This window comes from Astatotilapia calliptera, chromosome 10 (genome assembly GCF_900246225.1).
Source record: "Astatotilapia calliptera chromosome 10, fAstCal1.2, whole genome shotgun sequence".
NCBI lineage: Eukaryota > Metazoa > Chordata > Actinopteri > Cichliformes > Cichlidae > Astatotilapia > Astatotilapia calliptera.
The window spans coordinates 11540560-11567695 of record NC_039311.1 but is presented as its reverse complement, the minus strand read 5'-3'; the positions used below and the strand labels follow the sequence as shown (position 1 = coordinate 11567695).

General features: G+C 41.6%; 1 protein-coding gene across 2 annotated transcripts; it reads left to right on the top strand.

Moving 5' to 3' along the window:
• Positions 1 to 1323: 1323 nt before the first annotated feature.
• nectin3b (nectin cell adhesion molecule 3b) lies at positions 1324 to 26991 on the top strand. Of its 2 annotated transcripts, XM_026182421.1 has the most exons (8): positions 1324 to 1564; positions 7876 to 8223; positions 9002 to 9301; positions 10318 to 10435; positions 10712 to 10863; positions 21681 to 21825; positions 25819 to 25921; positions 26238 to 26991. In XM_026182421.1, the coding sequence occupies exons 1-8, from the start codon at positions 1486 to 1488 to the stop codon at positions 26400 to 26402; spliced, it is 1410 nt and encodes a 469-aa protein (XP_026038206.1). In that variant the 5' UTR covers positions 1324 to 1485; the 3' UTR covers positions 26403 to 26991. The 2 variants fall into 2 exon arrangements, with proteins under 2 accessions (XP_026038206.1, XP_026038205.1); XM_026182420.1 differs by lacking the exons at positions 21681 to 21825; positions 25819 to 25921; positions 26238 to 26991 and adding an exon at positions 13150 to 17247 and having other exon boundaries at positions 1330 to 1564.
• Positions 26992 to 27136: the final 145 nt, after the last annotated feature.

The window sequence follows — 27136 nt, the reverse complement described above, 5'->3', positions numbered from 1 at the left end:
CAAGCAATGACAGACATGAAAAAGCAAACTCCTCTAAAATAAAACATGGAAAAATAAAACATGGGGAAAAAAAAGAACACCGGTTCAAATACTGCATGGTTGAGATAAAGTCCAAGTTATTTACAAAGTCGAGAATGTTCCCAAACCTTTTTAAATATTTTTGTTTGGTTAATTTTATTCTGTTGTTTTGGTTCTAACAAAGCAAAGCTCTTATCTTTTTAGCACTCAGTAAACTGACAATGATTTGTTTTTGTTCATTTCTATTATGATTATTTCCTTTTGGAAACAAACCAAGTAAAAACAAATTAGCTGGATCTGAAATACTCTTCTCACATCACCTACTGTTTTCTAAAATATTTTAATGTCTCTCTACACTTCCAAACACAGTGAAACAGCATTACAGTGAATTGTATGTCTGGCATGTTTTTATCATATGATTTGACCTGGGAGGAGTTACATATGTTTAAAGGAGCCAGTAACAGTTTGTAAATCAGAGGTGTATATTCACCATGCCAGTCTGAACTCCATGCATGCTGATTTCCAATCCTATGCTGAGATTTAAGTTTCCACATATTTGTCTGACATTTTGTGAACTCCCTGATGAACAGGATGTCAGCACTGTGATGTGATGCCCTTTTTAAAAAGTACTCCATCATCATTATTACGACAAATATATTTAGGGGGAGGTCTAATACATGAATTATGATGTTTTAATCACATTTTCAACCGAATTTTTTCAGAGAAAAAACAGATGGGAGGAGGAAGCTGCCTTGTGAAAGTATTGTCAATCATATCAAATAATACTAATAAGAATTTTTAAAGGGTTGAATGGTATGAAATGTAATCCAATTTTGATAGGATTGGTTGAATGTGTTGCTCAAATTCAAAATGGTGGTGAATGTCTGGAGTCAATGGTTAGACCACATATGTCAAATAAAAAATGCTTTTTCTACATTTCGATGTTAAAGAATTAGAGTAGAAGACGTTGCATGTAAAATAAGTTTAATTACTAAAAGGCCAAGCCTTCCACCAATTTATTTTTTAACTAAAATATGATATCATTTAATTGTAAATCCTGGTGCCTATTGAGAAACAAAGAAAGTAGACCGAATTTATATTTTTGGCAGCCGTAAAGGATGTGGATTTATTTATTTATTTATTTATTTATTCTGTGAGAAGACACATAAGGGGGGGAAGTGATTTGATGAATCAATATAATATGTCGGGTTATCAACAGAGATGACGTAATGTGTATACTAATGGAGTATTCCTTTAGGGGGAGGTTGCTGTCGAACCTCGACAAATTACCATTTACATCAATTGTCAGGTGAGCCCCCAGTCTCCCCGCTCCACGATCATAGATGGTACAGTCCGCATGCAGTTCGGAGTTGTTGCTGAGGAGGTTCCACTGTTCCGCACATACTGTTAGATTGGCATGCATCCTACGCTTTGGTCCTGTGGTAGAAGGCTCCACGGCTTTTGAAAATGTTACCGTCTTCTCAAAGGAGTTACTTCAGACAGCAGAGGAAGGTTGCATTATTCCTCCTTTTGTTCAGTATTACAGGTGAGTGCTGATTTTGTGTGTGTGGTGATTTTTGGGGGGTCCTACCAACGTTACAGAGAAGTTTTGTGAGGAGCCTGCGTGAGTGTCTCGCGCATCACGGATAAATTTCAGTCGGCAAAACTAGCTGCCGCCGCGTGCTTATTTGAAGCCGCAAGTCTAGCAAGTTTAGCCGGTGGCATTTAAAGCCCCAAACTTGGTTACAAGTTCACTCCGACGCCTCGGGAGTAGTAGCTAGCCAGCGCCACCACAGCGGATGCTGGTGCGAACCCGGGCTGCCATAGAAACAGTCCGGAGAAACCGCCGAGGAGCGCGAGCGGTGATAGTCAGTCAGATATACCGTCCGCTACACAGCCTACACTTAGGTCACTGCAGACTCAGTGGCAGCCATATTAGCTCCCGAAACAGTTTCTGTTAAAGTAACATGATGCAGTGAAGTATGTCACGCCAGCTGCTCGTGCAGAAATGTTGAGGAACTTCAAGTCGTGTCACCAGAGAGGACAATGCTAGTGCAGCACTCCCCCCGCCCCCCTCATCATCAGGTCGGGATGAGGGTCAGCCACCATGTGCCTGCAGAGGAGCCTGAGCTCATTATGGTTTAATCAGGGAGTGGGGAGTTTCCTGACTCCACCCTGAAGCACGCCAACTTTGTGCTAAGTGTTGACTCAAAAGCACGAATATGACAGTGTAGCTCTAACCCTGCCTCTAAACTGCTTTAATCAAGTATGATGCTAAAACTATCTGAACAAAATATACTTTTTTTTTTTCCAGTTGAACATCTATAATTAAATCTTTGTCATGCCCAAGAATAATGATGAGCTGCAGCCAGGTATCCCGAGCTAGAGTGAATCAGAGCAAGCACTTTACTTCACTCAGCAATCTTTCCATATCTAAAGGGCCATGAGACTGACTAAACGCATCAACAAAGTAGATGTATACACTGCTTAGAGGGGGGAACAAAAAAGCAGGTACACATGCCACTGTAGGCTACCTGTGTGGACACACCAGCACCATATCCCTGTTTTGATAGCAGAGGGACTCTCTTGTAGTTTTGCAAGCAGACCAAAGAAAGCTCTGGTCTCCTACACTACACCAAAACACAGTGAAGCTCCATAACTCTCTAAAGACCTGACATGAGTTTACTGACTCACTCTAAGACTGCGGTACATTTCAATGAGAAGGTTGACCTTGTCTTTGTTGAATGCAAAATAGATGCATATACATTTATGGCTAATAATGTTTAGGCCTTAAAGGGAAATAAACATAAAATATGATGAATAAAAATAAAAAGTAACCAGACCTATCATAGATGTCATAACAACATGTGGAGCAGAAGTGTTAAGTACAAGTTCAGCAACAGGTCTGGTGCTATGTGTTTGAAAAAATACACCAAGAGTCATGTATGGAAATCAGGCTTTCTCTTGTAGTTTTGTAGAAAAATAATGTTTTTGTGACTGGAATATGGATTGGGCATATACTGATTTCAGTAAAACAGACTCTTTGCCTTTACTGTGGGCTAGTCACACCTCTGAAGGCACATTCCGAGGTAGGACCCCACAATCAAGATAATTTGTGCTTGAGCTTCAGATAATCGGGTTCAACAGCCAAAATCATCATGCCAACTATTCTGCAAAGCTTCCAGAACAAACAGGAGGCCTCAAACTTAGCTTAGCACCTCAGAGAGAGGCATGTGGGCATATCACAGAGTGGTCACATAAATTTTAAACTTGTAACAATGTGCTGTCATCAACATGTTGTGATTCTGAAACAGTTACTTTTATTGTGTGGGAACTGCGGCTGTAGCCATCAGTTGCAGCAATGCTCTGCACAGTTTTCACCATGACTAATGATGTGTCCCATTTGACTTGGATATCAGAGATGGGAGTGACACCACTCCAGAGTTGAACATGTTCCTGTAGTAAAAAGCAAGGGAAAACGGCAACATAGAGCCATTCATGCATCACTAGCCATACCCAGTGGGTTGATGCCATAAGGCAAATGCAGAAACCCGGGTTCAAAGTCAACCTTGAGATTATGTACTGCCCATCTTCTGCTGAGTGTTTCTTTCCTGCCTTCTCTTCACTGGCCTATCACAATAAAGGCTCAAAGCACAAAAAATGTATATCAAAAATAAAATTCTAACTGGAAATTCAGAAATTTTGACTTCAAATGGCACACACAATAGGTTTATCTGTGCTTTGTTTATTTATCTTTTATTTATTTTTTTTAGGGTGAGCAAAGTGCTTCTCATAATTATTAGGCAACTGCCATTATTATGTGTATGTGTTTGAATATGGTGTTTATGGCAGCATTTTCAAGTTTAATATTCAAGGTTTCAGTTTAATATGAAACATTCAATATTCATTCATTGTTTTATTTTCAATTGTGGTGTTGGATTTGTACAGGCAACATAAAAATGTAACTTTACAAGACATTCTCCAAACGTTCTCCTGGAGTTAAAAGAAAAACGCTGCAACATGCACACAAAGATTAGCTCAGTGTTGAACTTGAATAGCTCCTGCTGATTCACCACTGATGGACAGCCATTTTAAGACGGAGTCATTTGAAGTAAGAAGTTGATGTGACTATGGGTTAAGATCAGCTTATTAAACAGGTGTTTAATGCACTCATGTCCCTCTCTACAAAACTGGATTTCCATCTTCAGTTCTATAACCATCACCTATTATATTGTGATTTCCACTTTTAACAAGACATGGTGTCCTGTACCAAGATATTGCTGCCACACATGTAATGCCCAATAAAGTGAGAATGAGTAGCAGAATGTCCCACGGGAGCAGTGTGTCCTTGATGCCAGGATATCTATAATCTGTTTTCTGCTCTGTGTCAATGAGAGACTGTGTTGAATTTGCAAAGCAAACTGAAAGTGTCTGAAGATTCTGCTCTTTCTGAGGATTTAAGGATTGCAAGATCCAAAAAAAACACTTTCTTTTGGCTGTCTGAGAGCATCAAAAGGAGAGGGAAGGAATCGCTATTATGTGAAGATAGACTTCACATAAGATTTGATAGACTTTCTCTTCACTTTTTTTTTTTCTTTTTTTACTCCGAGTTGGAGAAAACGAGGGCACGCTTATGTAAGGTTGTCGTCATGTCACGAATAAAAATTTAATGCAGTCGCTATACCTCTCCATTACACATTCAGTGCAGGAAAAGTGCTGCTTTCTTCCTTCACTATGCCTTCACTCATGCAATTTAGTCAAGTCATTCAAAAGCTTGTACAACGAGCTTTCTTTTAACTCCAGGAAAAGGTTTGTTTACAGTGTGCTGTACTGTAGTTACAGTCTGGCATTTCACACAATGTATTAATCAATATTGATATTTATTTCTAAACCTTGTTGTGGTGACATGCATCTCGTGTCAAATTAAATGGCTTTCCCTTGTTTCGAAGATGCTCTGTTTGGGGGAACTTTCTAATTAATTTGAGCATCTGAACGAATAGCAAACATTTGCTGTGGGGTATTCTTTTATGTTCTGAACAGCTTTTCCTCCCTTGAGGAAGTTGTTAACTGTGTGTTAGGCGAAATAGGGCATACGCCTGTTTTAGAGTAGCTCGACTGCTGATGGTTGGTTTGCAGTCATCCTTATCCATCTTGTATTTGTAATTTTTTCTTATTTGCATAAACATGTGGTGCCTTCCATTTGTGAATAAGCTCAGTATGCTTGTAGAAAGGAATAGACATAGCTTACAGTCACGCTTTTAATAAATCATTTTACTCTCTCCAGAGTAGTGTAGCATTGTTTGACAGAAAACTGGCTTCAGATGGCAGCAAACCTCCATGTAATGAGCTTAATGGTAATGATTAAATCATAGTAATATTTGAAAGCAATATGAAAATGTTGTTAGTTTCTTCATACGAGTAGATAAATAATTCACAAATGTTTGAGCTTCGATGAGATAATGTCATTTTGTATCCGTCAGCCATAAAAGGCTGATGGGGTATTGTCGTCACCCAAGTTTGTGAATGCAATAACTCGAATGTGGCGACGTAGAATTTTCAAATTGATGCCATAGGTCTTTCTAATAAAAATCTCAGATGAGTTTAAACCTCAGTGACATCGATCTCAAGGTTAACGGTCAAGATTTCTGAAATTCTTGTGAATACATTAACTCAAGAACAAAGTCATGTAGGATTTTCAAATTGATACAGTAAGTGCATCTATTAAAGATCTTGGACAATTTTAAATCTCAGTGAAATCTTGTGGATGTGATAACTTGAGAAAAACGTAGGACTTTGAGACTGATAACATAGGAGACTGAGGGGAAGCGCTGGCAGTCACCAGTATTTTTCCATTATATTTATCCTGAGTATTGATGCACCAGTTCCAGCAGGTTTTCTTGGTCTATTACATACACAGACACACACACACACCATGCTGCCCTCTCACTGACTCTTGGTGCGATTCTTTTCAAGTGACTTGTTCCATTCTCTCCAGTCAACTAGCAGTATGTTAAACAGATGGCAAACAGAGTCTCTCCAAATGGTTTTGATTGATAAATAAAACAGAAGGAGCGCTGTTTGGAAAATTTTGGACTTTGAGGGAAATAAACACAGGGAGACAAACGAGCCGTTACACAAATGTTGCTACAGAGCAGTGCTCGCCAGAAGGTTTCAGAACCCATTATTTTAGCGCCTGAAGAACACGTGGACCTGATTGCAACCGAGGGTCAGTGACATAGGCCCTAAATTATATCAGGATATTTCTGATGACAAGGAAAAGTGTAAGCAAATTTATTTTCCATTTTGTTTCCAAAGCGAAACTCTCATTGATGACACACTTCCTAGTTTAAAGTGTTCATAGCATATTAAAGTTCTTAAATTGCCTGTCAGTTCCCCTACTTTACATGTCATCCTGTTTCTCGAATATAGCTACATATCTATGTTTTCAGCCAAAAGTGCAAACAAAGAAACGCTAAGGGCACAACAATCTATACTGCAGTTTGTAAGGTAGATTATTCTATGTCATAATGACAAAGTCACATTATAAGCAACTTAGCTTTGATTACAAGAGTCGTCTGTCATCTGGAAGTCCTAATGATTAACTTGTAATTAAATGAATCTTAAATTTTAGTGAAAACTAGAAAAACTGATAAATAAGTACAGTGTTGTTCCACAACTCAAAGGGCTCCAGTGACGGTAACATTAGAAAACAGATATTTGCTTCTCATATTGTAGGGGTAGGAAAAATTCCTTGGGCTGTGCCAGTATTTGCGGACATGGCCTTTTTGAGGGAGATTGGTCAGAGACGGAGCTATTTTTTGGCAAAACAACAATAGAATATTTGAAGTCTGTTGCCAAGCAGCGCAGCAGGTTTTGATTTATGATGATGTCTTCCTGCTGGCAGCTTGTTGCAATTAGCGTAGTTGAAGGCATTGGCAGTCCTGCAGTGTTGTGTTTATTTATTTTTTATTTTTAAACCAGTAATTCCTCTTTTTTGTACAGGAATCCTGATGGTGCATTTCCTTCCCCTGTGTTTTATATGACTTCTCTCTTGCTTTTCCTCACGCTCAGCTTTCTCTTCTCTCATCGATGATGTCATCATGTTAGCATATCTCTTCCCTTCACCGTTTCCTTTTTTTTTTCCTTTCCATTTCCTCCTTCTCTCCCTGCCCGGTCGCAGTCTGTTGTCTTCATATTTCTTTGACCTTCCACAACACTGAGCTCCTGCTTTCAAGACATGCCACATTTCTGACAAGCGCAGGTGACAGAGTGCATGGGTTAGTTATATTTGGACAAAACGCATACAGGCAGCCTGCTTTGAAGTCCTGAATTCAGGTCAGGAGGAGGAACACTGTAGAGACAAAACAAACTCATCAATGGGAACACTGAATCACACAGTAAACTGTATTATTTGTTGAAGATCCGAGTGTCTGCTGTGGTAGGATCAAGTTTGGATTCTAGTCTGATACCCACAGATGTCAGATAGTTCTGTATAGATATTAAATTGATTTTTTTTTTAACTAGTAAAGCCAGAAGTAACACCAGAAATACCCTCTTCTCAATGGAGGTATGATAGTATTTTTGAATTCCCACATAGTTTGAGCACAATGGCTCTGGATTCTGTACTCATTTGTTTTTCCGTCTTTAGTTGCTTGAAGTTTCGCCAGTTAAGAATTCAAAAACAACACAAAAATAGTTATTAATAGCTAGTACCATTGGGTTCATCAAATAGCTGCACCTCTGACTGGCCAAAAAGGTTGGACTCCCAGGACACTTCAGCAGGTGTCCTTAAACCCTTGTTTACAAATTAACAAGGTGATTTGTATATCAGTGTTATTTTGTGTGTCTCTTTGGCAGGTGTGTGGTGCAGCCAGGTGGTGGTGCCTAAAAGAGTGAGTGCCGTGCTGGGGAAGAATGTGACATTAGAATGCAGGGTGGAGGTTGGCACAAACCTTACTCTTACTCAGAGTTCCTGGGAGCGCCGTCTGCCTTCAGGCTCTGTCACAGTGGCTGTGTACAACCCGGAGTTTGGCACCTCCATCCCTCCAGAATTCATCCATCGTTTGTATTTCCGCTCACCCTCCTCCCATGATGCCACCATCGTACTGGAAAACGTGGGCTTTGCTGATGTCGGGATCTATACCTGTAAGGTAGCCACATTTCCTCTGGGAAATACTCAAGCATCCACCACAGTCAGTGTACTTGGTAAGTGTGTGTCTTCATTTGATATACTTTTCTTGAGAAAACACTGGCTTTCCTTTAGGCGGTTTTTGGTAGAGATAAAATAATTAGATCAATTATTCAGTTTTTATGTTTCTGTCCAAATCTTTTTGGGAGGAAAGTTTGTTTTTTGATCTTTAATATTTATGCTCTTTTGTGTTCAAATGTTCAATGTCCTCCCTCGTGCGTGAACAAATGCTGTACTCTACAAAATGTGCAATCATGCATTGAATACACTGAAAAGGTCCAGAAAAAGACAGAAAAAACGAATTTAGTCAGCATCTACTCCTGATGCTTGCATAGAAAGCTTTTATGTGCAGGTTAAATCTTGTGTTTCTAGTTTTGTGTTGCATTTATAAAACAAATTGTCATGTCTTGTGATATTATTTAACAGAATAGTACTTTATGTATGTTTGCTGTTGCCATTATTATAGTGAAGTGAATAGAAGCCAACAAACGTAAAACAGAAATCCACAGGATCATCATAGATCGTCCTCCAATATATCACACATTGCAGAATTGCGGTCTTTTGAGAGTCATTTAATTAGTTACTCTGCGTTCTCAATGCCTAGAGTGTTCTTTGTTTTCACAGAACAGATCACAGGTCTAGCTGCTAACATTAACTTGGACAAAAAGGAATAAAATGCAATTAATTAAGCAGGAAAAATATCAGTGTACTGTAAACATTTGAAACTCAGTAAAGCAACCTCAAAGTCTTTACTGTTGTCTCTGTTGATTCTGTTTTCACTCTTGTTAATAACAGTGGAGCCGAAGGTTTACGTGTCTGCTGGTTCAACTGCACTGATTGATGGTGGCAATGAAACTGTGGTCGCTACTTGCATCGCTGAGCGAGCCAGACCACCTGCTGAAGTGTCCTGGGAGTCCAACCTTTTTGGCCAGTCAGAGGTGCAGCTATTTGATGAACCCAATGGTACTACCAACACACAAGTGCGTTACATCTGGCAGCCTACACGTCATGTTCAGGGCAACACACTCACTTGCGTGGTCCGCCACCCAGCTCTGCAGAATGACTTCAGGATCCCCTACCAGCTCAATGTGCAGTGTAAGTGCCTTGTGAGTGATTGGTGTGGGCTAACAAATTAAAAACTGAAAGAATAATAAATATGTGAAGAATGTGTTTAATAATTCTGTTCCTGCCAGAGTTAGTAAGTTAGTAAGAGAAGATTTTGTGCTGTAAGATCGCGATAATCATTAAACCAGTTACCCATTGCACTTGTGGTGTCACAGCTTCACTAAATTTAAAAAAAAAAAAAAAACACAAACTCCAAAAAGCTGATTATGTTTTAATATTCGTTGTCTAGAAAGTGTTCTCTTCCAGTCAAATCCCATAGATGCCACAGTAAATGTACTCAGCGTAGTACAGCTATTTCGCTACGTAACATGTGCTACCAACTTAGGAAAAGAGTAAAGTGACCACCTCCAAAGTCTTTGTTTGACAGATACTTTTTCTTTGCTCTGATTTACTGCTTTGTGACATATGGTAACTATAAAGGATTTTCTGCTCATTCACTGAATGCAACAGTGGAAAAAATGTGGCAACAATTTTTGCATGTAACAAAATCTTTTACTTTGTAATAGTATATTTGTGTGAAACAAATGCATACCAGCAGAAGAGCCAGGGTGGTGCAGATGACTTCTCAGAAACCTTGTGAGCACCTTAATGAATATATTTGTGCAATGTCAACACAATATTTCAGTTACATTATTTTCATAATGAATGTGCAAATGAAAACGGTAAACCGGTAAAAATGGGGGGGACACTGTTTCATGGTTGCAGTTGTGTAGTGTTGATGGTTCTTTTAGGATTGTGAAAAACGTTGCAATATACAAGCACTCATGAATGTTTGCTTCTCTCTGCAGATTATGTTTATAGATTATCTAGCATCTTAGTGCATATTTGCAAGCTTATGTCTTTAGCCCATTACTGACCTCAGACTCTCTATAATGCTTCAGACAAACCAGGAAAATGGTTGTACTTGGAGCACTGTTCTCTAAGGCCATTTACTGTGTCTGGCCATTTTGTGGTCATGTCACATAATTGCTTTTCTCTCTCTTCAGTTGCTCCTGATATCTCCGTCGTTGGGTATGATGGAGACTGGTACGTAGGCCGGGAAAATGTTCAAATGACGTGCAAAGCCAACGCTAACCCGCCAGCTCATCACTTCAGATGGATCAGGTATGAGTATCCGTATGTCTGTGTGTAACGTTTACGGTTTGTCTGGGATTGAAATTGACCCAGCGGGCCAATTGCTGATCGAGCTAGGTTGTATTATACTCTGATATTTTAGTAAGAGAGCTTTACATTTGATATAAAATAAACAGTAAAATGAAGGTTTTCACATCCTTGAAATAATTTTCAAATGATAATTTATTATGCTTTCCTCATGAAATGTCCCAATCAATTGTGTGTCCCTCTGCGTGTCTTACGGTTTCTGTCTCTTGTGTGTCACAGGTTGGACAGAGAGATGCCTGAAGGGGTGGAAATGATAAACAGCACTTTGCTTTTCCTGCGTCCCCTCCAGCGGAATGACTCTGGCGTTTACAGGTGTGAGGTTGCCAATGACATCAACCTCCGCAGTCGGGATGTGCGTATTCTCATACAAGGTGAGCAGAGTATACACACCGGAACAAAGCTGACTCCTAGTGCCTTCTCTTCCCTTAGGAAGCATTGTGCATGTTTGCACGTCATAGAGGGTATCGGTGCCTGTGTCGTTGTCCTTCAAACTGAAATGTGACACTATCACTCTCGCTCGTTCTGTACATACTGACAGTTTATCAAGTAATCACCCATGGTACACTGTGTTCATACTGATATTAATACATTTGGTCTTAATTGCATGCTTATTAGGCTTGATTAACATTACGCCTCCAGATGTTCAAAAGAGAGTTCCTGGGCCAAACAGCTGCAAATAATTTTGGCCTCTTCAGACCACAGTGCGCTGCCTCTGCTCTGTCCTGCTGGCTTGGCATCTGAGTGCGTCGTGTCTCTCTGTTGTGAATGATGAGCATGTTCCTTTGGTTTCACAAAATCTGTCTTGCCAGTGGAAGCTCTCTTTCTGAATGAAGTTCTGATTATGATGTGATTTCCTTTTTCATCACTCTCTCGCCTCCTTTCTGTGTTTCTTTTATTCCTGCATGTGTCATGCAGTGAGAGGCAAAAGCCTGCAGCCTCACTGTGAGATGATGTCCCAGATTCATAAAACATTAACTAGTTCTTTTCAACTCCTATTTATTATTTATCATTCATATTTCATTTTCCTTTGAGAGACCTGTACGGGTGTTCACAAGCTTATGCATGTTGGTGTACCCTCCATTGTGCATGCGTGCGTGTGTGTGTGTGTGTCGTGTTGTGGGTGTACTCATCAGTTCACTCTTCATGGAGTTGTACATTTCACATACTTGGAGACCACAGACCTCCGGGTTCATGTGTTTGCTCTTTCAGATGTGAATCTTTGCCTCACATCTGGCCTGGCACCAGGGTTAAAGTGGCAGAGCAATTTTGCAGCACCATTAAAGCTTTTAGACTCAGATTTTTTCCATTACTCTAGCTTCTTATAATTATAGCCTTTGGCTTGTCTGTTTGTGGATAAAAACCACTAATCCATTACATTTTAAGGTTGGTGTTCTATTCGTGGAATAGTGAAAGTTTATACTTGAAAAGTGGGGTCTTAAATGTATGTTCTTGATCATTTAAAACATATACCCAAAATAATCTGCTTATACCATTGATAACCCCTACAGACTGCAGAATTTTAAGGACATCACTGGTACTGTTTGGTGTTTCTTATCATGTAGTCAAGTCACTTGTTTCTCTCTGCATGTAGAAAATGTGCTGAGCTGCCATCAGCATGTGCAAATACTTTGAAGTTACAAATTGATTGAGGGGACAACAGGGACAAAGCCTGTTGTCATATTTTATTTTATTTTTTAGTTTAAATTAATACAGAAGTAGCTGAAAACATGACCTGATCCTTTTAGACAGTTTCTAAAGACTTTGATTTATGATAGAGATAAATCCATAAAAGTGTTTTCAATGGGTTTTTTAATTTAGCAAAAATACCCAAAGTTGTAGCCTATGAAAAACAAAGTGTTGAACACATGGCATGGCCTGATTTGCCCAAAGTAAAAGAATGCACATTAACTTAAAGATTTTAAGTAACAGTTTGAGCCATGTCAGGTCTGCTATCGCTGTCACCTGCTTTTTTCCTTTTTTTGATCACAAGAGAATAGCTGTTATGTTGTGGTGTCTCGTTGAACTTTACAGAGATCTAGTGCTATGATTTTTGGGTACATACAAACTAACTCTTAGGTACAGTAAACTCAATCCCAATAAACTCCATTTCAAGTGGAATGGAGTATGTAAGCACAGCATACTACACCACATAGAAACACAGTGCAGTGTGGTGGTGACATTGCTGGACATCTGTGTGCATTCCTGTTTTTCTGCGGTCAAAGAAACAAAGCAAACTCAATCATGCAGAATTTACTCTACAATGCACTCATTTTTCAAATAAGCATAGTAAGAATGAGTAGTCGGCTGTCCATGTTGGCAGAGAGTATGCTTTTATTGTTAAGAGCATCTGAAAAGACATTACTGAAAATCAGAGTATGCTTAACAATACACATAGTGAGGATATAGTGATTAGGACAGGTTTTTAGATCCAACTTTTCTCATTAATCCATCATCTAATAGGTGAGGCCATTGTTCTCTGTGATACAATTTTATATTTACTTACTAATCTGTAACAGTGGGAATATGCAAACCTGATTCTGCTATAGTTTTAGATGTTTTAGTCAACCTCTTCCTTCTTAGCAAAATGTAGTTGGCATTGACATTCTGCTTCTGTCTTTCACTCTTTATCCCCCCCTCACCCTCCTTCCTTCCATTAGATCCTCCCACCATGCCTTCCACCATTACCACTCCTGTCCTAACTGGCTTCTCCTCCACTTTTGTGGATGATAAGGGCCACGTCCTTCTGAGCTCCCCCACACTTGAAGCCCTTCCCGAAAGTAATCTTGGTTCCATAGTGGGTGGGGCCGTGGGAGGGGCCTTATTCCTCTTGCTGCTGCTGTCTCTGGTTGGTGTGTGTTACCTACGGAAGCAGCAGACCTTTCATGGGAACTACTACACCAAGCAGTACCTGGGCCCAAATGATCTCCAGAAAGCTCCCACTCAGCACGAACTCCATCCTACCAAAGCTGGCAGCAGATCTCAGCATCGGGACCATGATCGAGAGGAGTGGGGCGACCGCCAGCTGAAGCAGGAGCGGGACCGCCGCCACCATAGTGACTATAACGGAGAAGAGTATCCTGTTAATGGGTACACTAGGGCAATGAGGGAGAGCAGGCGCCACAGTCATCAACAGAATCACCATCATGAACACACACAGTATTCTAGTCCACAGCAGGCCAGATGTGTCAGATACCCTCATTCACCCAAACTACAGGGAAACGGCTCCCCCTACATGTCAGACGACTGCTACGATAGCGGGCCCGACGGTGATTATGTATCTCATAAAGATGGCTCAGTCATTTCACGCAGGGAGTGGTATGTTTGACAAGGTACCTAGTTCTGCAGGAACGAAAAAATGCAACATGAGTTGGAAAGTTTTGTTTATCAAATTAGGGGAAAACACATTATTTTCTTCTGTATGCACACATACAGTGTGTTTTGTAGTTAACATGTTTTTTTTTGTTTGTTTGTTTTTTTGTTTTTCTTTTCAAGCGTCCTGGATGACACTTGAGATGTAATGTATACATTTCTGTTTTGAGTGTGGGCAGCCTGTGGACGGTGCGTGTGCGGACTAACAAAAGAGCCGATGTATGTGTTGTCTCAGCCTTACAACATGGACTGCTACAGCTGATTGAGTATAACTAATGTGTTACTGAGCAGAAGCCCCGGTGGCTTTAAGATCACGCACGATTGTCTGAGAGAAGAGTTTTTTTTCCACAAACTCTGCCTTTTGTGTTCATGTTGCTTGTACTCATTTGTTTAAATGAACTCTGGCCTCTTAGTGCAATTAGATGATGTCATGTAGTTATTGCAGGTAAATCCATAAAATTCAGATGGTCATTTTTCTTCAGTAAGACACAGCTGAGCCGCCGTACATCAGTTTATTTAAAACAGGATTTGTCTTCCTGAGAAATCTGAATTCCATTTTGACTAATTACCTAAACACACTCTTGGTCATAAGATTTATTGAACTGCTGTTTTTGCAGGATTTTGTAATGGATTGCTGAGTCATCAGACCTTTTTTGTTTTGTACTAAAATCTTAGGTAAATCGCAATGGAAGAACTGAGCTTGAGGAGTTGACCAGTAAGGTTTTGGCACATTTTGTGTAAACCTTGTGAGCGTTTCTCCTGCTTGTCCTCAGCTCGTCTTTTATCCCAGTGATGAGAGAGCAGGCAGGAGGGCTACATGAATGGGGCACAGTCTGCTGTGCCAGCACACTGGGTTTGTCATATCGGTCAAGCCTTGAAGCCTGGAAAAATATTTCTCTAGTTTATCATTTTTATTAGAACTTATGTAAGCTGCTGGTTTTTGGGAAGAGTTTCAGGTTAAACATTCCCTTTAGTTAACCACATTATCATGTTGTCTATCGGATGATAATGGATCTCTTTGAGAAGTTTAAGCCTGGCACTAAACCAGGACTCTTGGAATTTCAAGAGCGCCATCAGCAGGGGCATTGTTTAAAGAGGCTACTGTATGGGAGCCACCGTAAGCTGGCCTCTTAGTATTTTGTAGCACAGAGAAACCATGCAGCCAGTACACACTACCACACTCAACCACGTTGGACTGTTTGTCTACTGTGAGTAATCTATAGAAACAAGACATGACTGTGTCACAGATCTGTGACATGTATTGTTTGGAGTGTGCGGCCGCATGCTCAGATATTCACCATTTCATTTACGATTTAAACATTTGGTACTCAAAAAAAATTTTTTTTTTAAAGTGTTATGTAGTTTTTGTAATGGCTGTGTTGTCACTTTCACCTGTGATTATCAGCACTTTTGACTAAACTCCACAGCACAGGAGTTGGAGACAATATTTTGTTGCCATCATCATTAAATCTTTAACACAGTTATCCTTTGAGTAGCTATTAAATGATAATGACACACCCTATGATTTTTCTTTTCCCCAAAAACATGTTTTATTCATTTAGAACCAGTCACCTTTTATTGCCAATCAGGACTCTCAAAAATCACATGCCATACCAAGAACTGTGATTAAACTGCGGAGAAAGCATTGTACGTGTTAGTGTCATTGGGCTCTGCAGCCCCAGTAGTTCAGGAATCAAACAAAGCTATAATGGATTTAAAGGTAAACTTAGGTTTTTGTAGAAACGTAAAAATTAGAGTATTTTGGCACATGTTCACCAGACTGCATGGAAGAGATCTGACTTTTCTTTCATATACACTAGATGTGAATACTTGCCAACTTTAGTAGTATGGTTACTTATACAGTATTTTCTGCCAGATGCCAAATCTTTGTTTAACTTGTGTATATATATGACGATGACAGTGTCTCACATTCGTATTACCGACTAGATAACAACTGATAATTAGCTTACTTAAATGACTAATGCATCACTGTTGTAAACGGGGGTTTTGTAGCCCGAAATAGGGGGGGGGGGAGGAAGATGCTTTAACATTAGAGTAACAGTTGTCAAAATCGAAGCTAGTTAGGTTATAATGAACCTTCACAAATTCTGTCAGGGTGTGAATTTTGTGCAGTGGATCGGCTGCAGTTGTCGTCATGAGATTTGATAATGCGCCACTGTAACTATCAGTCTGAGACTCTGGCCCCTGACTGTGTTTCATGTTGTTTTTGAATGCTGTACAGTAGAAGTAATTTATAGACTGAAGGTGCACATTTCTATGACTTCCTGAAGGTTGAATCATGTTCACACTTCTGAAAACTGAGCATGTTTTCTTTTCGCGAAAGGTTTTAATTTGCACTAATTTCCTTGGTAGAAAGTAGTTGAAATGAAAAAGCATTTATAGGGGGGGGGTCTGCACAGCTAGGTTGTAATTGAGAATGTGAGTCTTTGTAAATTGGATGACTCTTTAATGGAGGTGTCACGGAAATGTACAGTTGGTCATTTGTTAGCCCTGTAGCCTCATTTTGACTGAATAATTACATGTATTGGTCCGCTGCTGACACCTATTCAGTCTGCCCTTCTGGTCACTTTCACATAAATGCAGAAACTAACAGGAAGCACGGTAGCCTAAACCCTTGTTGTGTTTGCTCCTATGCACTAAAACGGAAATTCCTCTGATCGATAGACTTTTTTTGCTTGGCTCGTCAGTTTGAAGCCCTGCACTTGGATTAATGAAGTACAGTTTTACTGTGACATTTTGTATAGAGATCAGTCATCAATATCCTTACCTTGAGAAATGCCCTTCACTTTCTGTTGAGAAATACACACCTAGTGCCTTAGATATCTAGCAGAAATGTGTTTATCGTTTACCTGCGTATGTAATGACCTGATGTGTCACCTCTGGGTTTTGATTTTCATTGCATTCTGTATTTTAGGAGGAATTCGTAGTGCCAAATTCACTCTTTCTGCCCTTTTGTGGCAGTGAAACGCAGTATGTTTCCGAACCTAAAGGCATTAAGAAACAAAAAAAAAAAACAAAGCTTGAATACATCTGGATGTAAAATGACTTGCATCCTCTGTACTGTTCTGTCAGGGGTTTTGGTTTCTGTATAGCCACTGTTTTTTTTTTGTTTTGTTTTTTTTATTCAGAGAAATGTATAATTACCTTCAGTCTCAAATTGTCAATGAAAAGCACCTTGCAGTCATGTTGTTTGGTTTGGTTTTTCAGGGGGTTTTTCTTTTTTTTGTGGGTTGTTTTTTGTATATACAGAAAATGTACATTTCTTGAACGAGGGAAAATATTTATGTCATCAAAAGCAGTCAAACATTATTTTGTCAATCTCTTTGAGATACTTTAGTTCAATAAAGCACCTTAGCACCTGTGAATTCTTTTTCTTTCTTTTATTCTCTGGAGGTTTTTGAGCTTCCTATTACTCAGACTGCTCAGTCTCAGCCTCTTTGTTCATCTATAAATGACATCATCTCTAGCGCCGTAACGCGTAATGCTGCATAACCTCCCCCCCCCCCCCCCCCCCCCCCCCTACACACACACACACACACACACACACACACACCTCAAATCCAGTATGCATATGTGGGACACCACAAATGATGTAATTCCCTTTTTTTTTTTTTTCCTTCCCCTCCTTCACTTCAACTGATCCTCATTACACTTTAATAACAAAGATTTCTTTCGGATGTTACCCTATTACGTTTGCCATCTGGTTAAATACTGATCAGTTGATCTCCAGTGGTATTCCTGTGGTCGGGGGAGACCCAGCACCTCATGTGCTCGAGGTTCCCTCATTAATAGTCCTAGTTTGCTTTGTTTCAGGACAGAAAGGCCCTGCGCTCCCCTGCAGCACCTCTCCTTTGTAAATCCACCACCTTCCCACCCCCATGTCTTTCTCCCACTGTCTACCAGCTGGTAAAATTAAACGCTGAGTGTTTCTGACTGGCCCAAAGTCCCTGCTCTCCAGCCCGTTGACTGTCCCCATGGCAACAAGCTCATCTGGAGCTGCTGATGGAGGCTGTCGTCCTACGAGCTCTACCTGGCCACACAAAGTAGGGGCCTGCGTGGAGCTCAGAGCTGGGCTGTGCTGTTGTGACAGCTCGTGCAGACAGACTGAAAATGGCCCATTACTCCCTGCAGCACTACACAGAGCTCTTCTGGCTTATAAGGACATATACAAGTGTGACTCAGTGTTGCGCTGGCACTCTAGGTCCTCAAGACGTACTTGCCATAAAAGTCTTCATCAGCTGACCTGTCTTGTCTCTTACAGATCTTATCATGGTCACAGCAGTTTCTCATCCTGACCTTGAAACAGGGCAGTGTGAAAACGCATGGGGAAGCAGCTCGGTGGCAGTAATGATGTCACCCCCCAATGCTTGAATTTGTTTGAGACACTCGTGCAGAAGATCAGCGGATTCGCTGCCTGCGACACAACAGTTTCCAAGGATACTTTTCACAAGACACAAAGGAGTGAGCGAACGTCTCAGGCAGCGCAGAGGGATGCAGCTCTGACAACTGTGAGTGAGGGGAGAGACTTTGATATTAACTCCCCAGCAGAGGTGGCATCACATTGTAACTATCACAAAAACTCAAAATATTGAAATGCTGCTCTAACCTCCCCCCCCATCGTTATTACACCAGCATCTGCTTCCCAGGGGGGTCTGTTGTCTAGGCAATAGTGTGACCCCTGAGCCTTAAGTATCGGTGGGAAGGGGGGCGGTGTTTGGCCAACTCGCTCTGTCTTACTTCTGTTTTGGCCAGAAAGGGTCCGTCTGAAACTGACCTCACTGATCAGCATGTGCTTCTGCTGGATTCACAGCAGCATTGTTTGTGTGATGAAGTGCTGAAGCGGGAGAGACTCGAGAAGGGACGGTAAAAAGCCGGATCCCAGTGTGGGGCAGTTGATCCACCACTAACACCAGTAATCCGAGGCCCACCACCCCTCCCCAGAATACATGGTATTTAAAACAATGAGGAGAAAATGTCAGGGCGGAACATGCAGGATTGTTTCTGAGTACAATTTGTCTCGATATTTCTTAGCTAGAAGCATGCACGAAACACTACCTCCGTTAATGAACTCCTACAGCTGCTCCATGCGTTGTGGCTTTAAAGCAGCCACCCTGTGCAGGTCCCCTGAAAATGTCTGTCACAAGGCATTAAAGCAGCCAGCTTGATGAACTACATTTTTAAAGGCGTTTTGATCAACTCAAGAGGCTCTTGACATAGTTCAGCAGCCATCAAAGGTAATCGAATGGTTATTAACCGTTAGAGGACGGCAGGAATGGAGGAGGCGGAAGAAGTGACTTTCGGGGGTGAGCTCAGAAATCCCAGCTTGTTCAATATGCATCATAATTGAACTGTTATTTAGATTTCTCATCTCAGCACATTGATTTTTTTTTTCTTCCCCTCTCAAGAGCTAAATCAAGGGGAATTGACCATTATGTTTATGCCTCCTCTGTCACCTTTTGTCCTTCAGTTCCTTTAGTGTCCTACATTTGGTTTTATACATTACTGCTGATTTGCCAAAGCTTGCTGTTTTGCGAGTTTAATGCATCCTAATCACGATTAATCCTTAATCCCCTCTGTGGACAGCATGGAGCATATGTTCTAACAAAGCTAATTCAACACTTTGATAATACTGTTACACACACACAAGACTGAGGTAAAGCAACGGATGGATTCAGTGTTTTAACCCTGACAGTGAATTTTTAGTGAGTAACAGAGTTTTTAAATGGCATTTTTATACCTCAGTTAAATTGCAAAAGCCCTTTCATGAATACCAATAATACAGGGCTGTCCAGTACAGACTCGGACACAGTAAAAGGCTACTGGGAGCAAAGTATCAGCACTTTTTTTTCATGGCCAGTAGTGTTTGTTATTTTCTTTTTTCTTTTGAAAAGAGAAACTGTCTTTGTAGCTGCTGGGAAATATACAGATGAGAAAACCATTATTAGTTTCCCTATGAAAACTAAACTAAAAAGTATTTCCCAAGTGTTGCTAAACACCTAATTCCAACATGCCACTAACACGCATGGGTCCTGAGCATTCCCACCCCATTCTTCTTTGGTGAATCTCTCAACCTCCTCCAGATTTGATTGTCTAACGGCATGGACCTTGGTTTTCAGTTCACCCCACAGATTTTCAATTTAAGTCAGGGCTTTGTGCAGGCCAATCAGTACCATTTATTTTGGTCCTCTGGAGGTAGTTCTTCACCAGGAGTGACATGTTTTAGGCCACTGTGTTAGAAGACAAACTAATTAGCCAGATCCAGTTTTGCTGCTGACTGCTTGAGGTTTTCTTTTGAAATTGTCACACATCCATGTTTATTTAATCTTTCCACATCTTTCCAAAATCTTTCCACCTTGATGAGATTCCCAATTCCCGGCGCACTGACATGTCCCCCACAGTGTAATACTCCCACCACCGTGTTTAACTGTGGGAACGGCGATCTTTGAGTTGTACCCTTCTCCTCCTCTTATCTCTGTGGCCAAAGGGCTCTATTCATGTTTCAACTGACCAAAGATCATGCTTCCAGTATGCATAATCTTTCTCCAAGTAGTCCTTTAGCATACTTCAGTCTGGACTGAACAATAAAGGGTTAAAACCCTCAGTTTTAACTTGATTTTACAAAGTAAAATCAGATCATTGCACAGCTGTGGTTTGTGCAATGGCTCAATAAAAAGCTCAGTTTTGGGGAGCTTGTTATTGTGTGCAAATCTAAAAGTAGTAAAGGAGTGTGTCACAGATTTATGAAATTTATTTGTTTAACAAGACAAGTTGTAAGAAGTGCAATAATGCATTATGGTGGGCTTAACTGTTCCCATACTAGCCTACTAGCTTAATATTCAGCATGTAGAAATGACAGTGGTACCCATGTTAAAAATTCAAGGATGCTTGTTTCAGTTTGGAAGTGAATAAATAAAGAAATAAGCATATAATGAATACAAATTTGCAAGGCAGAGTTGGGAATCACAAAATTTCAACTTTCCGACTCAGATTTCAGAGTAAGTTGTCACCAACAGCCCAAACCTAACATATCTGAATTACTGAAATGACAAACAGCAAACAGCCATATTTAAAAGGCAGAAAGCATCAAAAGTTGTTATTTCAGTCTTTACTTCAAAGACAACTTCAACCTTCACAGCTGTTGAGATGGCTGGTAGTGTTTTAAACAAGAATTTGCTGGGTGGCTAAATAAAGGCTAATCAGGTAGGCTTCTCCAAACATTTTGCATGCGCGTGACTTAGAGCTCAATCAAATATAGTGAAGTAAAAACAAACAAAAAGGGGTGCCGACCTGCAAAGTGTAGGTCGGAGGGGTTTTGTTTTGTTTTGATTTCCTTTTTGAGCAGTGACATTTTTCTCCTGACTCTTTTTCTTTTTCTACAACTGTTTGATAATTGAGTTGATGCATGTGACAACCAACCACAGCTGAGCAGTCCTCTGGCTGACCCAATGTAGCACCAACCAAAGTGACAGCAGCAGTTTGGACTCTCATACTGTAGAGAAGTAGTGCTTCTAATTATAGTCAGATCTTTAATGTGGGCAGAATATTATCTCCATAAGATAAGTAAAATAAACTGGAACAACTTAGTTTACTCTCCTTACCTCTAGGTCTAAACTGCTGTTGCTCTACTCTAATTGTCTTTATGGGTTAAATGTTGTAAATTGGGACTATGAATGAGAATCTTTGAATCGACGCCTGACTGTGTGTACACTTTGATTCATTCACTGCCAGGATGTTAGTGGTCTGTCATCGTTGTGTTGTTGGTGGTATCCTGGACTGTTCTCTGTCCTCTCTGTCTCAGACCAGTCTCAAGCAGAGAGGTCAAACTCCATCACCGTGGCAGGAGCTGTGATGGGCGCAGTCCTCGCTCTCTTCCTCATCGTGGTCTTCATCATTGTGATCCACACCGCTCGCAAAGCCCAACCACCGGCCTTCACAGACAAAGTGTAAGTGGACCGAATTACTCATGTCGCATGCAGAACATGCTCAGCTGGTTAATTAATTGCATGATACAGTGTGAGGTGATGGGAGCCCACCGGTGGGTTCAGGGAGTAGCTCCTTCCTGCTGTGGAGAATGCTGCAGCGGTGCGCGCCCTGGAGCAGGGAGTCTGCGGGACAAGGTTGAGGGGTGGCGGATAATTGCTGTCTTGGCAGCAAGCCCTTGTCCTATTTTGTACAGTGCACCAGCACTCATGTTAATGTTAGAGCAAAGAAGAATAACTCTGAGGTTAAATTATTTACAGGAGGAGCTGGGTCACCCTCTGCCAGAGTCCCATGACCAACATTAAAATCTTTGTGTGTGTGCCTTCTTTGTTTTTTATACTCTAAGAAAACAGATCTGAGCAGCATCTTATACATGTTTTTTGCAGACAGAGATGAAGCCTGGGAGGTTTTGATTAACACTATTTTTGACTTTGAAGTTCATGTAGCATCTCAAAAGGTATGTTTAATGTGTCCAGCAGTGCTCACAAGCCTAATACCCCTTATATAAGAAACATTGTCGTGTACCTGTGGAGCATATCTGCAAGGTTGCATGCAGGCTGATCCTCTCATCCATCCCTGTTAGTGTATGATTCAGCATGAACACTCCACTCCAAGTATTTCTCAAGTTAGGCAGCTATAAGGGCTAAACGCAGTCCTGCAGTCTCTTTAATACTAGTGGTTTTATAGCCACTGCAAATATGTCAGTGACACATGGAAAAAGTGGCAGTAATTCAACAGGTTTGACCAGCCCACAACCCCCCACTCTCCTACCTCCGCTCCCCCCCCCCCCCCCCCTTCCTGACACTATGACACCCCCCTTCTCCAACCCCTCTCTCAACAGCAGGACATCCTCCCCCCTCCTTCCAATCATCTCCCAGTGTCACAGTGGATCAGGTCAGGAGGCAACTGAGGAAGCTTCGCCCCAGGAAGGCAGCAGGCCCAGACAAGGTGTGTCCGAGGATGCTAAAGGCGTGTGCTGCTGAACTTGGAGAGCCGCTACAACAAGTCTTCAATCTCAGTCTGTGACTGGGGAGAGTGCCCGTCCTATGGAAGACATCCTGCATCGACCCGGGCCCCAAAAGGAACCGGCCCAATGAGCTGAATGACTTCCGACCGGTGGCACTGACGTCACATCTTATGAAGACTCTAGAGCGGCTCTTCCTCAACCTCCTCCGACCACAGGTACAACATCCCAGGACCCACTACAGTTCACATACAAGGCGGATGTCGGAGTGGAGGATGCCATCCTGTACCTCCTACATAGAGCCCACTCACACCTGGACAAGGGAAAAGGCGCGGTCAGGATCCTGTTTCTTGACTTTTCCAGTGCCTTTAATACCATCCGGCTCTGTATGCTCCATTAAAAACTGAACAGGATGGAGGTGGACCCCTGCCTGGTCGCTTGAATCTCTGACTACCTCACTGACAGACCACAGTACGTCAGGCTGAAGGACATCACGTTTGACACTGTGGTCAGCAGCACAGGAGCACCACAGGGAACTGTGCTGTCCCCTCTTCTCTTCACCCTGTACACCTCTGACTTCTGCTACAACTCTGAATTATGCCAATATTCAGAAGTTTGCAGATGACACAGCCATCATGGGGTGTATCTGGGATGATCAGGAAGAGGAGTACAGAAGTCTGGTGAGGAACTTCGTCACATGGAGTCACACAAACCACCTGCAACTCAACACCTCAAAGACCAAGGAACTGGTTGTGGACTTCGGGAGGTCCAGAGAAGGTCCACTGCCGGTTCAGATAGAGGGGGAGGAGGTGGAGGTGGTCAACAAGTACCTCGGGCTGTGGGTGGACAACAAACTGGACTGGTCATGCAACACAGAGCACCTGTATAAAAAAGCCCAAAGCCGACTGTACTTCCTCAGGAGGCTGAGGTCTTTTAACATCTGCAGGAAGCTCCTGAGGATGTTTTACCAGTCAGTGGTTGCTGGAGTACTTTTCTATGCTGTGGTGTGCTGGGGGAGCAGCACAGCAAAGAAGGACTCATCCAGGCTGGAAAAACTGATCAGGAAAGCTAGCTCTGTGGTCGGCATGAAGCTGGACACTCTGGTGACAGTGGTAGAGAAAAGGACACTAAAAAAACTGCTGGACATTATGGACAATGCTGGGCGTCCTCTGCACACGGCCATAAACAACCAGAGGAGTCTGTTCAGTGACAGGTTGCTTCTCCCAAAGACAAGAACCAACAGACTTAAAAACCTCCTTTGTCCCACACGCCATCAGACTGTTTAACTCCTCTCTGGAGGGGAGAGGGAGGGGAAACAGGAGGACAAAGGAGGGGGGAACAACTAAGCTGTAGTGCCTCTTCACCTCACTGTGCAATGCTTTTTATTAATAGTCAACGGTGCAATAGACTTCAATACTTGAAATGTGCAATTCCCTTGTATTCTTATTCCTATTTATTCTATTTATCCCTTTCGTATATTTTATTTATATATGTCTCTGTATTTATAGATGTGTGTATATATATAATATTCTGCTCACGTTCTGTAACTTCTGTCGGTGCTGTGCTTTTGGAAACCGAATTTCCCAGAGGAACCCACCCGAGGGATTAATGAAGTTTTATCTTATCTTATCTTAATTACCAGGACACAAGTATGTGTTCTGTCATCGTCCTAAATAAGAACACTCAGTCATTTGTTCCCTCAATCCAATTTTATTCTCCCATGTAAACATTTACATCCTAATTTCAGCGACTGCGTCGTCAGAAGAAATCTAGTGTACATGCTCCCAACTGCGCCTCAAAGGTGCGGCTTGAATAACGAACAACCCATCAGCCTCTGGGTGCAGGTTCAATGTATGTAGCCCGTGTGTCAGGCTGGTCAATGCCACGACAAACTTAGCATCTTAAGTGTGACCGTGGCTGGAAGTCCCAGTGGAACAAGGCGTGGGTAGGGGGAGGAGGCGGCTTCATCACCTCCTTCATCACACGCAGACGTGAGAGTAAGACGGCGGGTCAATGAGAAGCTCTGACTGTAATCGGTCACTTCGAATCCCAAATATGAAAGAGAGACTCGGCATTAAGTGACACACAGTGTTAGAAAATCGATGCCTGTCATGACGCTGTGTTGTGAATGGCTGAGGTTTGTTCTTAGGCTTCAGTTTAGCAGGCAGGGGGATTTCAGCCAGCGAGGGAGCGAGTCTGACTTCAGCGTCTTGCAGGGGTTTAGAGGAACAGCTGTCAGAAAATGTTCTAATTTACTCGTCCGCGTGGAAGTCCGTCACTTTCATACACCTGCTGTCATGTACACTGAGCCATCTTCATTTAATCATCTGTAATAATGGATTCCAGGGCTTCGAGGAATACCCTGTCTAGGACTATTAAACTGCAGGACTTGCAAGATGCATTTAAAAATAAAAAGAGAGGCAAAATTTCATCAAGTTTCAGACATGCAGTATCTGTACGGTGGCCCTCAGGTGCAAATAATAAAAACTATTTGACGAAACACACAAGACAAACACAACCACAGCAAAAGGCGAAAAAGTGCATCATCATTTTGTGATTTTTGTTTGTTTGTTTTTGTTGTTGTTGTTGTTTTCTGCCATGTTTTCTGAAATCTTATGCCTTTGTGTTGTTGTGTTTTGCACCTCAGGGCCTCTGTAGGCTCCGATGTTTTCCACAGAGCGTCTGTTTTTCATCGTCTCCGCCTAAAAAAATTCTCACATCTTTAAAGCTCTGCACATCAAGTTGATTTTGCTGCCTCTTCTGTTGTGAATCCATCTCAAAGTTTATCGCAGGATACCATAAACAACATCAATATGCCTCAGAAGGAACTCGTTATAGTGGCTGCCCTTCAAATTTGATCCAGTAAATTGATTTTGTACCGATTTTATCTATCGCTGATCGTTTTATTCTGTTTCTTTGCGAGTACAGTGTTTTTCCACTCTGAAATTTGTCTCCATTGACATTTCTTCTTCCCCTTTTTCTTCCTCTGAAGGATTGACCTTCCTCCGACACACAAGCCGCCTCCTCCCTACTCTGAGAGAGCACCGGCTGTTCCTCTGGGAGTCCACGCATCACAAGTGGCCTGGCTGTGTCAGGTAAAACCCCACTTTCTTTTTACAACCAGCTGAAAGTCACGTATGTGAATCATGACAGCTCTACACCACAATTATTAACACTGAATGAAGCGCACTGAGTCACAACAAGCAGCAGTAACAACGAGCTAACTCATGTCATAATCTGTTTATATTAAGCAGGAGGCTCTTTGGCTTTATTAATTTAATATGTTGGAGAGTTTAATTTTTTATTTCCCTGTCCTTTTTTGGAGTCTCACACATTATAGAGGCCTAAAGGGTGACGATGATAGAAGATGATTTAGGTGATGATTTGGGTTTTTTTGCTTTTAATATACAGACTCGCAGGGCAGAGCACAGGCACGCGGTCACGGAGAGGCAGCACCCACCCACAGCAAGGCGGGGAGCCCAAAGCCCCACCCATCAGCGCTCCCGTCTGGAGTGGGTGTGTCATCAGAGTGGGACAGACCAGGTGTACATCAACCACCGTGAACACTACGTGTGAGGAACAGTTCCAATCGCAGTCCACCAATCACCCGGCAGTCACTCTGCCTGAGCAGCAGCGAGCTTATAGGCTTCACCTGATTCACAGAGCCATCAGTCCACAGAAGGAAGCGGTTGGTAGTGTATGAGGAAAGTGTCTCTCTATATGCAGGCTTTTTTTTCTCCTTAAAACATAAATCCTTTCTGCTGTACGCTGGCTGTCACCCGTAGACTGTACAAAGAAGGTGGACATTGTCATGTTAGCTCCTTTAAACCAAATCTCACAGTTGCAGGCAGATCTGAATATAAAGCTGAGGGACACTGCAAGCTCATACAGTAGAAACCTGTCAGTCACAAAGTAGGCTCACATTAAAGCGTTTATTTTTCATACAAATGGGGACTAAAATTTACACAAACAACGTTATTTAGTATCATCATAGATTGAAAAGTAGAGCCTAAAAACTCATCAGATAAGTGTTCACTGAGGGCTCAGCAGCTGCTTTCCCATAGACTTTTATGAAACCGGATTTCTTTTGAAATCACAGGCTTTCTTGCTGGCTGTTAAAAAGCATTTTTAACCCTGGCGTCCACATATGAGGACATCACATTTTGGGTTATTTAGACCAAAATACTACATTTTGCTCTACAAGGGCCTGATATCCACTTACGAGGACATTATACTGCTACTGTTCGATCGAAATTTTAAAGGAATATCCTCATATGTGGCTCTCATTTTTCTTAGAAACAAAAATAAGG